The following is a 10,199-nucleotide window of genomic DNA, read 5'->3' as shown; positions in this document are numbered from 1 at the left end:
TAATAAGCATCAACGAAACTAAATTATGCAGTGAAATTGGTTTTACGTGGTTTCTGGTGGACTTCTGCTCAGGCAGTTTAGTCGACGCCCTCTGACGTCATTATAAAGCGCGAGCCCTGCCTGTCGTTTCGCGTGTGTCCCGGTCAGGCTTGTGGTTCTCTCGTCTGATCCCGTCCGCTGCAGACATGTCCCGCTGTCTCGGCCTGGCGCGGCTAGCTCTCGGTGCCAATTCACGGCTAATATGTGCGCGAGGACAGAGCAGCCGAGCGGTCTCGTGCTTCTTGGCTGGAGGTGAGCGGTGTTTGTTTGCACGCCTAGTTAGTCGATTAGTTGATGGCGTAGTCAACCTCGGCCATTTAAACTTCAATTAAGGTAAAACAGCGTATTACGAGACGGATTAAAAACACGAGGACCTATTTAAAACCCTCAGTTATGACAACGACGGGGTCACTGAACTGTTTGAACACGAGTAATTCAAACTAATTAGCAACACCGCTCCTTGTCTGTGCCAATTAGCATCAGCTGCTTCAGTCCTGCTTTGCTGCACAGCATTAGACAAACTTGAAATATGGTCCGTTCTAGATGCTTAAATGTTCGTCTGTTTATCACTAAAGTGTTCTGTTCATTTGCTCTGTATGGAAACTTGTCCAGTTTAACGCTCTGCCATTTTTTGCCATGTAAATCATGATAAGAGATGTAAAATCAAACTCCTCATCTGCACTTAATGTTCTCATTTGAATGTATTGTACACTTTAGTCGAGAAGACTGATGACTTGACTGCTTACTTGACATTCAATCCAAATCGGATGAACTAACGAGTTTCTCCGCATGTGGTCAGACTTGAAGGCTGGACAGCAGCAGCGGTGGAGCAGCCAACCCAGACTGTGGAGCTCCCAGCGGTCCGGTCCTGGGTTCAGACAGCAGGTCTCCTACAGCACCCAGGAAGCAGAGAAAGCGCCTGAGGACGACCCCATACACACAATTATCACCGACAGAGAGTCTGTGCAAGGTGCCAGGACACTCAACTCTTCTACCTGGTCATCAGTTAATTCAGGCTAAGGGAAAGGTTGTGTTTTTGTGTTTTTGCCCCACAGGTAGCGCCTCCAAACATGAATTTCAGGCTGACACACGGAAACTGCTGGACATCGTTGCCAAGTCTTTGTACTCTGAGAGAGAGGTATTTTCCTTTTGATTTATATGTTGTCCGATCATTTTTTTTTAAGGGAGAGTTCTGAGTCTCTGCTGTCTTGTCTTGTCCCACTAGGTGTTCATCAGGGAGCTGATTTCAAACAGCAGCGACTCTCTGGAGAAACTGCGTCACCACTCCCTCACAGCATGGGGCATGAGGTCACAGTTGGAGATCCACCTGCAGACAGATGCTTCCAAGCGCACGTTCACCATTCAGGTACTCTCACATTTGGGAAAGCTGTGCAGCCTGCATGTTGTTTTTTTTAACTCATTGTATGTCCAGCAACATGTTTCTTTCATTTGACATAACAGGCAAATTTTAGTGGGGGTGCATTGGGGGGGTTGTTAATAATCATTAAGGTTGGGTTATGGCCCAGGGAAAGAGTGGTAAGTTTGATCAGAGATCAGAAGCTCAGATCAGACTAACTGCTCAAACTAGTTACAACTGCCTCCTCCTAGTGGCCGATTTTTTGAATGACTGCGTCATCTGTTCTCCACCAGGACACTGGGATGGGGATGAGCAAAGAAGAATTGGTGTCCAACCTGGGCACTATCGCACACTCTGGTTCAAAGGTGATGCTTTTTTTCTTTCTCTCTCGTCCTCTGGAAGCCATTTTCACTGGGTTGATGATTAAAAATACAATTTTGTGTTGATCCAGGCCTTTCTGGAGGCATTGGACAACCAGGGAAAGGTCAGCAGCACAATCATTGGTCAGTTTGGAGTTGGATTCTACTCCTCGTTTGTCGTGGCCAAACAAGTGGAGGTGTACTCGCGCAGTGCTGAACCTGGTGCACCTGGATATAGGTGGTCCTCAGACGGGTGAGGACACGAGTAGTTTTGATGTCAAGTAAATCGGGAACTAATGTGCTGGGCGTGTTTTGTTTTGTTTGGCAGAACGGCCTGTATTCCTGCTGCGTTGGTGGCTTTTATAACATACCTTTGTCTCCTTCAGCTCTGGTGTTTATGAGATCGCTGAAGCCACTGGTGTTCAGCCGGGAACAAAGATTGTGCTGCACCTCAAAGATGAGTGCGAAGACTTTTCTTTTGAGGACAAAGTTAAAGGTGAAACTAACAAAGCGGCGCTAGAAGCTGAACTATAACGATGACTGAACACAAAGAACTCCATATTAATCCAAACTCTCTATTTTAGAGGTTGTAACAAAGTACAGTAACTTTGTCGGCTTTCCCATCTACCTGAACGGACGCCGGCTCAACTCCATGCAGGTAAACTGCTGCCCTTCTTTACTCTTGGGTAAATCTGGACACTTATCCTCTATAGCAGTAAATGTAAGGCGTCTTTCTTCAGGCCTTGTGGGTGATGGATCCAAAGGAGATTGATGACTGGAAGTATGGGGAGTTCTACCGCTTCATTGGCAAAACCAGTGGTGAGCCCCGCTACACGTTCCACTACCGCGCGGACGCGCCGCTCAACATCCAGGGCATCTTCTATGTCCCTCACGAGGTGAGTGAGGACTTTCCTGCACGCGACGTCCAATAATGGCACTGGAATCACGGGGCAGTCACTGGAGAATGAGGCTCATATTTTGCATTTGCGTGACTTGTCGACAGAAGCCCAACATGTTCGAAGTGAACGCGGACACGAGCTCCAAGGTGTCTCTGTACAGCAGGAAGGTTCTGATCCAGTCCAAATCGTCGCACATCCTGCCCAGGTGGTTGCGCTTCCTGCACGGTATGAGCGTCTCTTCTAGCTTCACGCTTAACACAATTCTACAAGGCCGGGCCATTAAACACTATTCACTGTGCAGGTGTGGTGGACAGTGAAGACATCCCTCTGAACCTGAGTAGAGAGCTGCTGCAGGAGAGCCCCCTCCTCATGTACAGCACCATTCTTATACCCCACACTGTTATTGTTTGTTCAGTCACTTTTTAGGATCAAACTAAATTTGAGTATTTTAATTTTTTTGTTTTTCCTCTATCTCTTTTAGGAAGATTCGTGACGTTTTGGAGGCAAGGTTGATCCGCTTCCTGCTGCACCAGAGCAAGAAGGATCCAGAGAAGTACTGTAACTTCCTTGATGACTACCGACTCTATATCAGTGAAGGCATCATCACCACAGAAAACCAACATTCCAAGGTGACGACCCCTTAGTTTTTAAGGGGGGGGATTAAGATGCTACGGTTTTGCATCTGGTTTTAGAGACACACACAAACCAGCAGCCTTGTCCTCTCATTTGTCTGTGTATAGGAGAACATTGCCAAGCTGCTGCAGTACGAGTCCTCTGCTTTGCCCGCCGGCCAGCAGACCAGTCTGACAGACTACATTTCACGCATGAAGCCCGACTGCCGCAACATCTACTACCTGTTTGCTCCGAGCCGCGAGATTGCAGAGCAGTCGCCCTACTTTGAGGCTATGAAGCAGAAAAACCATGAGGTGACACTCTGTCGTACTACGTAAACGGAACGGTAGAAGAGCGACCTCTAAACGTTTCTGTGTGCAGGTGCTTTTCTGCTACAAAGACTATGATGAGGTCACCGTGCTCAGACTCGGCGAGTTTGACAAAAAGAGGCTGATGTCCGTGGAGGCGGACATCGTGGTGGATCACTACAAGGAAGAGAAGTTCGAGGACACCATACCAGGTTCTCTTCCCTTCTGGTTTTCAAGTAGATATCCTCTCATTCAGTCGATTTTAACCCTCACTCTTTATTCTAGAGTCTGAGCGACTGACGCAGGAGCAGGCGAATGAGCTGATGACCTGGATGAAGGAATCTCTGGGTCCCAGAGTCGCCAACGTAAAGGTGAAGAGCAGTGTGGTTGCTGGCGTTGGTCCATTTCCTTCTACTGGATGACGCGCTGTACATGGGTTTATGCATTGTTCTGACACATTGGTCAAGAAGTGTTGGCTAATGCTCTCACTCCTCTGGCCCCAGCTGACCCCTCGCCTCAACACCCACCCAGCCATGATCACGCAGATGGAACTGGGTGCCACGCGCCGCGTCCTCCGCACCCACCAGCTGTCTGAGGCGCCGGTGGGGCGAGACCTGTTGACGCACGCCACGCTGGAGATCAACGCAGGGTGAGAGCGCAGCGCATGTGCGACGCATTATTCCGGATGAAACTCGAGCTAATGCGGCTTTTGTGTTCCGTTATGCAACAGGCACTTTCTCATTAAGAAGCTGTACGAGCTGAAGGACACGAACTCTGAAATGGCCGCGTTGCTCTTTGCTCAGGTAAAGTTGCATGTTGAAATTTTTAGTTATTTTAACTGAAGTGAGGAAAATGCAGAATCAATCAATGACAGCGTTGCACACGTGTCTGCGCCTCTTGTTTACTGAAGTCTAGTGGCTGCTTTTTGACCTGTACAATTACTGTGTAGATGTTGGTTCTTATGCTTTTATTTTGAAATGTGGAGGGATTACATTTTAATCGTTCTCCTCTCCAGATCTATGATAACGCCATGATTGCAGCAGGACTCCTGGATGACGCCCGGCCCATAGTTTCCCGTCTGAATGAGCTGCTGTCTAAAGCTCTGGAGAAGTACTGAGTCACGACGTGGGCCGGCTGTACAGGCCTGTGTTCATCTGAGCCATAACATCAGACTTCTGTCCATCTGGAGGACTTTTATTTTGCCCCCTTGTGGAGAAGACTAAGGATTGTGATGCAACATGAACTTGTTGACAGTCTGCAGAGCGTTGCCATGAATCCTGCGTTTTCATCATCCTTTAAGTTTTGTCATTTACAACCTCTTTGTACTTAAATTTCTGATGTGAATCAAAGCCGATGTTTTAACTTCTTCTAGGTCAAAGGTGTTAAACAATCAGCCTACTGTAAACAGTTTAAGCACTTATAGGAACATTAAAATGTTGAAGTAATGTGATCCACAGTCTCAGAAGTATGATTTTTCTTTTACTACATTTCAAGCAACATAACATCCTGTTTGCAGGCAGCAAGATGGAAAACACATTCCCCAGTGTGCCACCAATCACTCACATTTAGCGTTACTATGTCAGTGTCCCAGCACTGTCAGTACATTTGAGCCACATTTGGCACTTGGACCCATGGTGCCTGCTTTTCTGGTTCCTGGGTTTGCGCTCGTCGGTGCGCCGTCCTGTTGTAGGTCTCGCCTCCTGAGTGTCAGATCTCTGCAAATCGCATCGAGGGTCAGGAGAGCTTGTCGATGTTGGCTAGAAATCGCTGGGCCCACCACTCATCCAGGTCGATGGCTGCAAAGTCTGAGGACGGAGAGGAAACAAGAACTGATTGCCCTGTTTGTTTAGGACTCATACACTGGTACTGGGAAGCGTGAGGGCGTCAATGCAAACAGGATCATGCAATGGTTCTTATTTCTAGATTCTAAAAGGTGAGGTTAAAACAGACTGATCATTAAATTATTGAAAATTCAATCTGAACACATGCAGCTTGATGGTGGAGAAGCTGTACTCACTGCCCATGTGTGGACCCGGACTGGTCTCCTTGTAGTGAACGGGCCGCTGGGCCTCCTCCGGCCTGTGCTCCTGCTGCACCACCTCCTGCCAAGCTGCAAAGACCACAGCGGAGGGAATTCAGGCACGTGAAAGGCCACAGAATGAACCTTGAACAGCTGTGTCTCAAAAAAAGGGGGCGGGGCCCGCTCCGCGACCTTGTCCACTCAATGACAAGGTCACCCAAGTTGCCCGTTAGCTTCAAAGCCAGCGGAGCGCGAGGCAAATGGAGTCGACCCTCTACAGAACCTGGTCGGAACCACTGGAGCTCGTGTTCAGTCGCTGCAGCAGCTTTTATTGCTTTTCCCCCAAAATCTTTAAAGTCAGCGCTGAACACGAGGTTGTATCAGAGCTATCAGTAACAGCAGCTGTGCGGGTGAGGCCTGAGGGGGGGGGTGAGGAGGAGGAGGAGGAGGAGGGGGGGCTGTTGAGCAATGCATCTAAAGTCTGAGACAATGACAAACCGTTTGGTCGTTCATTCACGTCCTTACCCTCGTAGACAAACTTGACATTTTCCTCATGTGATGGGTTGAAAGTCTCCTCCAGCTGCTTGTCTGCGGGCGGAAACACAGCGGGCTGGTGGTGCTTTCTGCCGTTTGGACGGCTGAAGACTATCTTAGGTGCAGGAAGGCTGATGCAAGAAGGGGAAAAAAAAAAATCACAAAAAACAAACAAACACACAACCATAGTTTATATTTAAAGTTCAGCTCAGTGGAGGTCCGAGTGGAACAGCTGAGTGAGGACCACGTGCCTTCCTACAAGGTCACGCACGCTGAGGCTCGTTCAATGGCATGAAAACAAGCCGGCAGCCACGCGGAGCCGTGGAGCCCGTGTTACGGTGCGAGCGGCTAGAGGGGACTCTCCGGGGACCGCTACGGCGTGCGCATGCGTCCACGGCGCTTTCCAGCAGCCTGTCCCAGTAACGTGTGCGCATTCATCTGACTGGCCGCGCGTGGATCCTTGTTCCAAACTCTTAATGAAACCTAGGCACCGTTTTCACTTTCTGCCATATGACCTCTTGCGCGCCGTGGCGGTCCTTGGAGACTCCCCGCCGCCGCTGCCCGTCTCACGCTGATGACGTCCGCTTCTAGCAGGACTGTCACTCATTAACGCGTTAAACCAAAGCAGTTGATCTAACAGTTTAAAATACGTGATGCGCGATCTGATTAACGCTGGAGACGGTCACACATTCACACCAGCGCCAGCACGCGCACGCGCGCGTTGAACACTTACTCGGGCAAACTCCAGGACGTCTGCTTGTGCTTGAAATCGTTAATTTTGTTCTCCAGCTGTTGCGTCGGCCCTAGATAAAGAGAGCGTGATTACTGAAATCTAATTGCAAACAACACGGACCTTTGATCAATTCATAGCGAGCGCGCTCGGTATGAAAGTCCAGTCTCACCTGTGCGTCGCTGCGTGACCAGCTTGCTGGGACCTCTTGTAATTGTGTACATCATGCGCACGAAAAGTGGCCCGTGAAACTTTCAGGTTTGTCACCTTCAAAGCGGAGTCCACGTGGTCGGAATAAAAGGCGTCTTCGCGGGATCGGGCGACGCAGATCAGATGTCCCAGGAACGACTCCCGCAAGTTTCACTCGCAGTCGCAGCCGCTGCGAACCTACGAACACGCCACTAAAGACGCCGCTCGGCTCCGAGACCGCTGATAAAACCGGATCGTGCGCAGTCGCGAGGCGCTGCGCGTCAACACCGCGTCAGACGGCACGTTCTCACCTGCCGCGCGTCCACAGGCAAAGTATGAAGTACTGACGCGCACACAGCGGCGCTACAATGTCACAGAAGTTGAAAGTGTGCCCGTCATTCACAAGACATTGGACGCGCACCGTTTACGCGCACCTCGGCTCTACGTCCATAAACGCCCCTGGGAGATTTAAAGGGACAGTGTCCCTTTAAAGTGTCCCTGGATCCTTAACACAGACTCAAAGCGCCAGGATGCGTAATCAAAGCCCTGTTATGCAGGTGTTGTTTTTATCTTTTTACGTTTAAATAAATATTCAAAATGAAAAAGCAAACAAACTTTTACTTAAAAATGTATTTAGTGTAGGACATTTGACTCTTACTCCCGTTAGTTACACCCAACAATATTTACCCAGCGTCCTGATGTTTACAGTACACACAGTAGAGGTACACACACACACACACACACACACACACACACACACACACACACACACACACACACACACACACACACAGCCTGCAGTTGTTGGATTAAACAGATTCTGACAACTGACTTTAAACTTAAAGTATCTATAGACACAGAGCATTTGAATCATTTACACTTCTCGCACATTTGAATAGGTTCATTTGTGCAACTGCAAGTTTCTGTATCAGTCAAACTCAAAGCATCAGTATTTGGACAGTATTCAGAGCAGTTAAGAAATCGTTCTTTATTTGTTAATAAATAAACATAAGTGCAGCTGGAGATGATGTGGCGTCAGTAAGTCCACTGTTGTTAACAGATGGTGTGATGCTGTTGCTGCTGCTAGTTTCGTAAAAACGTGAGAGCAAACAGCTGAGACTTCATGATTTCAAGTGACCGTTTATAGGTTTAATTCATCTGTATTCCAGCTACAGATAATGTACAGTTTAGTCTGTCTTTACAGTCACCAACAATAAATTAATCTGATCGTCTTAATTTAAAATTTCATAACGATCATTTGAATTGGCTCTTGTGAAATCTTAACCCGCTGCCGTGTGCGTGCGATAGTTCAGATCACTGAATCACAGTCTTCTAGCAGGCTGTCGGTGATGTAGCCGATCTTCAGCAGGCTTTGGTAGAAGTCTTTCTCCACGGCCGTGTTGACAGTCCAGCCCACGACCTCCACACCTCGCTGAGCCCAGTACTGAACATAGTCCCTGCGTGCGATAAAGCACAAAAGACGCTTGAAAAGCAGAAAACGAACCCGCCGCAGAGCGAGTGCACTGAAACGTTCCACCCACAGTGAGATGTAGTCTCTGTGCATGAGGACGGCCGAGACGCCGCAGAGCTTCCACAGGACGTGGTGGTGGGCCCAGTCCAGCAGGACGTCCAGAGCGCGGCTCCACAGCCGGCCCCACGCGCACGCGCTCCGCGGGGTGCCGTCGGGGAAGCGGCTCAGCCTCCACGGCCGGTGGGCGAGAGCTGTGGCCACGCCGGGGTCCGTCTGCCGCATCTGTGGAGCGGGCGCATTGAGCTTATGGGTTAGTCTGCACCCGGTGACTCCACGTCAGTGGGTTCACTTGAGTCGCCGTTACCTTGTAAATGACTTTGGGCTCAAAAGAGGAAACGATGCTGGAATTATAAAGGACAGGAAACTTCTTATACATTGCATGAAGCACTGAAGAAGCCTGAAACAGAGTGAAAGTAACTATCTATTAATATCTATTGATTTGGCCTCATGTGCTGGATAGATGCGTCCAGTACCTTGTCAGGGTGACCTTTGACACCGAAGAAGATGGTCAGCCGCTGTTTGACGCATTCCTCCACTGCCTCCTGCAACGTTGGGACTTTCTCTCCAGCGAACTTGTCTCTGGGGACAAACAAGGCCACAACCGCGTCACGCACGGAAACCCGCGCTCAGAGGCGCTCGAGTGGCGGGAGTCGTACTTCAGCCTGTGTCGCGCTGCAGCATCCAGCCTCCTCACGTGGGCGAACTGCAGCTCGCCGAGCGCTCCGGAGCCGTTGGTCGTGCGGTCCACGGTCTCGTCGTGCATCAGCACCGGCACGCCGTCGGCGGTGAAGCTTAGGTCCAGCTCCACTCCCGTGGCCCCGTTTTCGCTGGCCTAGACCCACATCACATCACACATAGACGTTAATGCAGACAAACTAGAGACGACAGAGAGGTAGAAATGAGACATTCTAGTTCCTAGTAGAGCTTTTGATGGAATAGTATTACTTTAACCTTGTTATTACGGCAAATCAATAAAAAGATATAGACAAAAGACAATGGAACACAGCATGGCTGCCACCAGGCTCCTTCCAGGTTACTACACATCTGGGACGCTCCATTTTGTCATTGGTGCTGCAGTGATTAGATCTGAGAATGGTTCAGACGCGTCCAATATCCAGTGTAACTCCATTACGTACGGTTCGACACAGGCACAGTTTCCATCACCACAGACAACAGATGTCCGACCTGCCGGATGGCTGCCAAGGTGTTCTCCGGGGCGTCGCGGCACCCGCCGCGGTGCGCCACCACCGGCACGCCGCCCGCGGACGCCCTGGGCCGCAGGACGCGGCCGGCCTGCTCCGCCGGCACCGGGGGGAAGCGGAACATCGCCATGAAGACGTAGAGGAAGGCGGTGAGGAGAGCGGCGCCCGCGGCGCTCCTCGTGCCCAGCGTCAGCAGCAGAAACACCGCCGAGAAGCACGTCGCCTCGTCCCCGATGCGCAGCATGACGAGACGGAGGACGACGAAGACTGAGGATTCTCTGTACGAGAGGAGACACGAAGAGGGCGAGCAGCGAGGAGGTTACATGATGACGGCTCCGAAAGCGGATCCCACACAGATGAGCGTGGATCAGCGGTTCCGCGTCAGGAGGCTGCGGAGAACGAGGAGGAGGAGGAGGAAG

General features: G+C 50.1%; 3 protein-coding genes across 4 annotated transcripts; 1 reads left to right on the top strand and 2 right to left on the bottom strand.

The window, feature by feature from the left end:
• The first annotated feature begins 109 nt into the window (after positions 1–109).
• On the top strand, positions 110–5,024 carry trap1 (TNF receptor-associated protein 1). The gene is made up of 18 exons (XM_029160037.1): positions 110–291; positions 839–1,009; positions 1,095–1,177; positions 1,265–1,405; positions 1,690–1,761; positions 1,848–2,008; positions 2,142–2,251; positions 2,340–2,413; positions 2,496–2,651; positions 2,759–2,879; positions 2,956–3,025; positions 3,136–3,283; positions 3,395–3,580; positions 3,648–3,786; positions 3,860–3,945; positions 4,078–4,223; positions 4,305–4,377; positions 4,590–5,024. The coding sequence occupies exons 1-18, from the start codon at positions 186–188 to the stop codon at positions 4,689–4,691; spliced, it is 2,145 nt and encodes a 714-aa protein (XP_029015870.1). The 5' UTR covers positions 110–185; the 3' UTR covers positions 4,692–5,024.
• Positions 5,025–5,040: 16 nt separating this feature from the next.
• Positions 5,041–7,493, bottom strand: LOC114861054 (MAPK regulated corepressor interacting protein 2-like). The gene is made up of 5 exons (XM_029160040.3): positions 7,031–7,493; positions 6,862–6,931; positions 6,120–6,259; positions 5,592–5,684; positions 5,041–5,379 (listed from the first exon to the last, which is right to left on the bottom strand). Exons 1-5 carry the CDS (start codon positions 7,083–7,085, stop codon positions 5,309–5,311), a joined length of 429 nt encoding a protein of 142 aa, XP_029015873.1. The 5' UTR covers positions 7,086–7,493; the 3' UTR covers positions 5,041–5,308.
• A 517-nt stretch (positions 7,494–8,010) lies between these two features.
• LOC114860927 (glycerophosphodiester phosphodiesterase 1-like) lies at positions 8,011–10,186 on the bottom strand. Of its 2 annotated transcripts, none has more exons than XM_029159831.2 (6): positions 9,764–10,186; positions 9,235–9,410; positions 9,052–9,157; positions 8,883–8,975; positions 8,589–8,800; positions 8,011–8,504 (listed from the first exon to the last, which is right to left on the bottom strand). In XM_029159831.2, exons 1-6 carry the CDS (start codon positions 10,022–10,024, stop codon positions 8,357–8,359), a joined length of 996 nt encoding a protein of 331 aa, XP_029015664.1. In that variant the 5' UTR covers positions 10,025–10,186; the 3' UTR covers positions 8,011–8,356. The 2 variants fall into 2 exon arrangements, with proteins under 2 accessions (XP_029015664.1, XP_029015665.1); XM_029159832.3 differs by having other exon boundaries at positions 9,715–9,903.
• Positions 10,187–10,199: the final 13 nt, after the last annotated feature.

The sequence above is a fragment of the Betta splendens genome, chromosome 8, assembly GCF_900634795.4.
Source record: "Betta splendens chromosome 8, fBetSpl5.4, whole genome shotgun sequence".
NCBI classification, from domain to species: Eukaryota; Metazoa; Chordata; class Actinopteri; order Anabantiformes; family Osphronemidae; genus Betta; species Betta splendens.
The sequence above is the reverse complement of the archived record's forward strand: the minus strand, read 5'-3'. Positions and strand labels throughout refer to the sequence as shown.

What these genes read in the sequence shown, in the direction of transcription:
- trap1 (XM_029160037.1), top strand. Translation starts at nt 186, where the DNA reads ATGTCCCGCTGTCTCGGCCTGGCGCGGCTAGCTCTCGGTGCCAATTCA. An exon ending in AGCGCACGTTCACCATTCAG is followed by an intron (nt 1,406 to 1,689) that starts GTACTCTCACAT and finishes GTTCTCCACCAG; the next exon opens with GACACTGGGATGGGGATGAG. An exon ending in TATAGGTGGTCCTCAGACGG is followed by an intron (nt 2,009 to 2,141) that starts GTGAGGACACGA and finishes TGTCTCCTTCAG; the next exon opens with CTCTGGTGTTTATGAGATCG.
- LOC114861054 (XM_029160040.3), bottom strand. Translation starts at nt 7,085, where the DNA reads ATGATGTACACAATTACAAGAGGTCCCAGCAAGCTGGTCACGCAGCGA. An exon ending in GGTCACGCAGCGACGCACAG is followed by an intron (nt 6,932 to 7,030) that starts GTGAGACTGGAC and finishes CTCTTTATCTAG; the next exon opens with GGCCGACGCAACAGCTGGAG. An exon ending in ACGTCCTGGAGTTTGCCCGA is followed by an intron (nt 6,260 to 6,861) that starts GTAAGTGTTCAA and finishes TTCTTGCATCAG; the next exon opens with CCTTCCTGCACCTAAGATAG.
- LOC114860927 (XM_029159831.2), bottom strand. Translation starts at nt 10,024, where the DNA reads ATGCTGCGCATCGGGGACGAGGCGACGTGCTTCTCGGCGGTGTTTCTG. An exon ending in CCTTGGCAGCCATCCGGCAG is followed by an intron (nt 9,411 to 9,763) that starts GTCGGACATCTG and finishes ATGTGGGTCTAG; the next exon opens with GCCAGCGAAAACGGGGCCAC. An exon ending in CACAGAGACTACATCTCACT is followed by an intron (nt 8,505 to 8,588) that starts GTGGGTGGAACG and finishes TATCGCACGCAG; the next exon opens with GGACTATGTTCAGTACTGGG.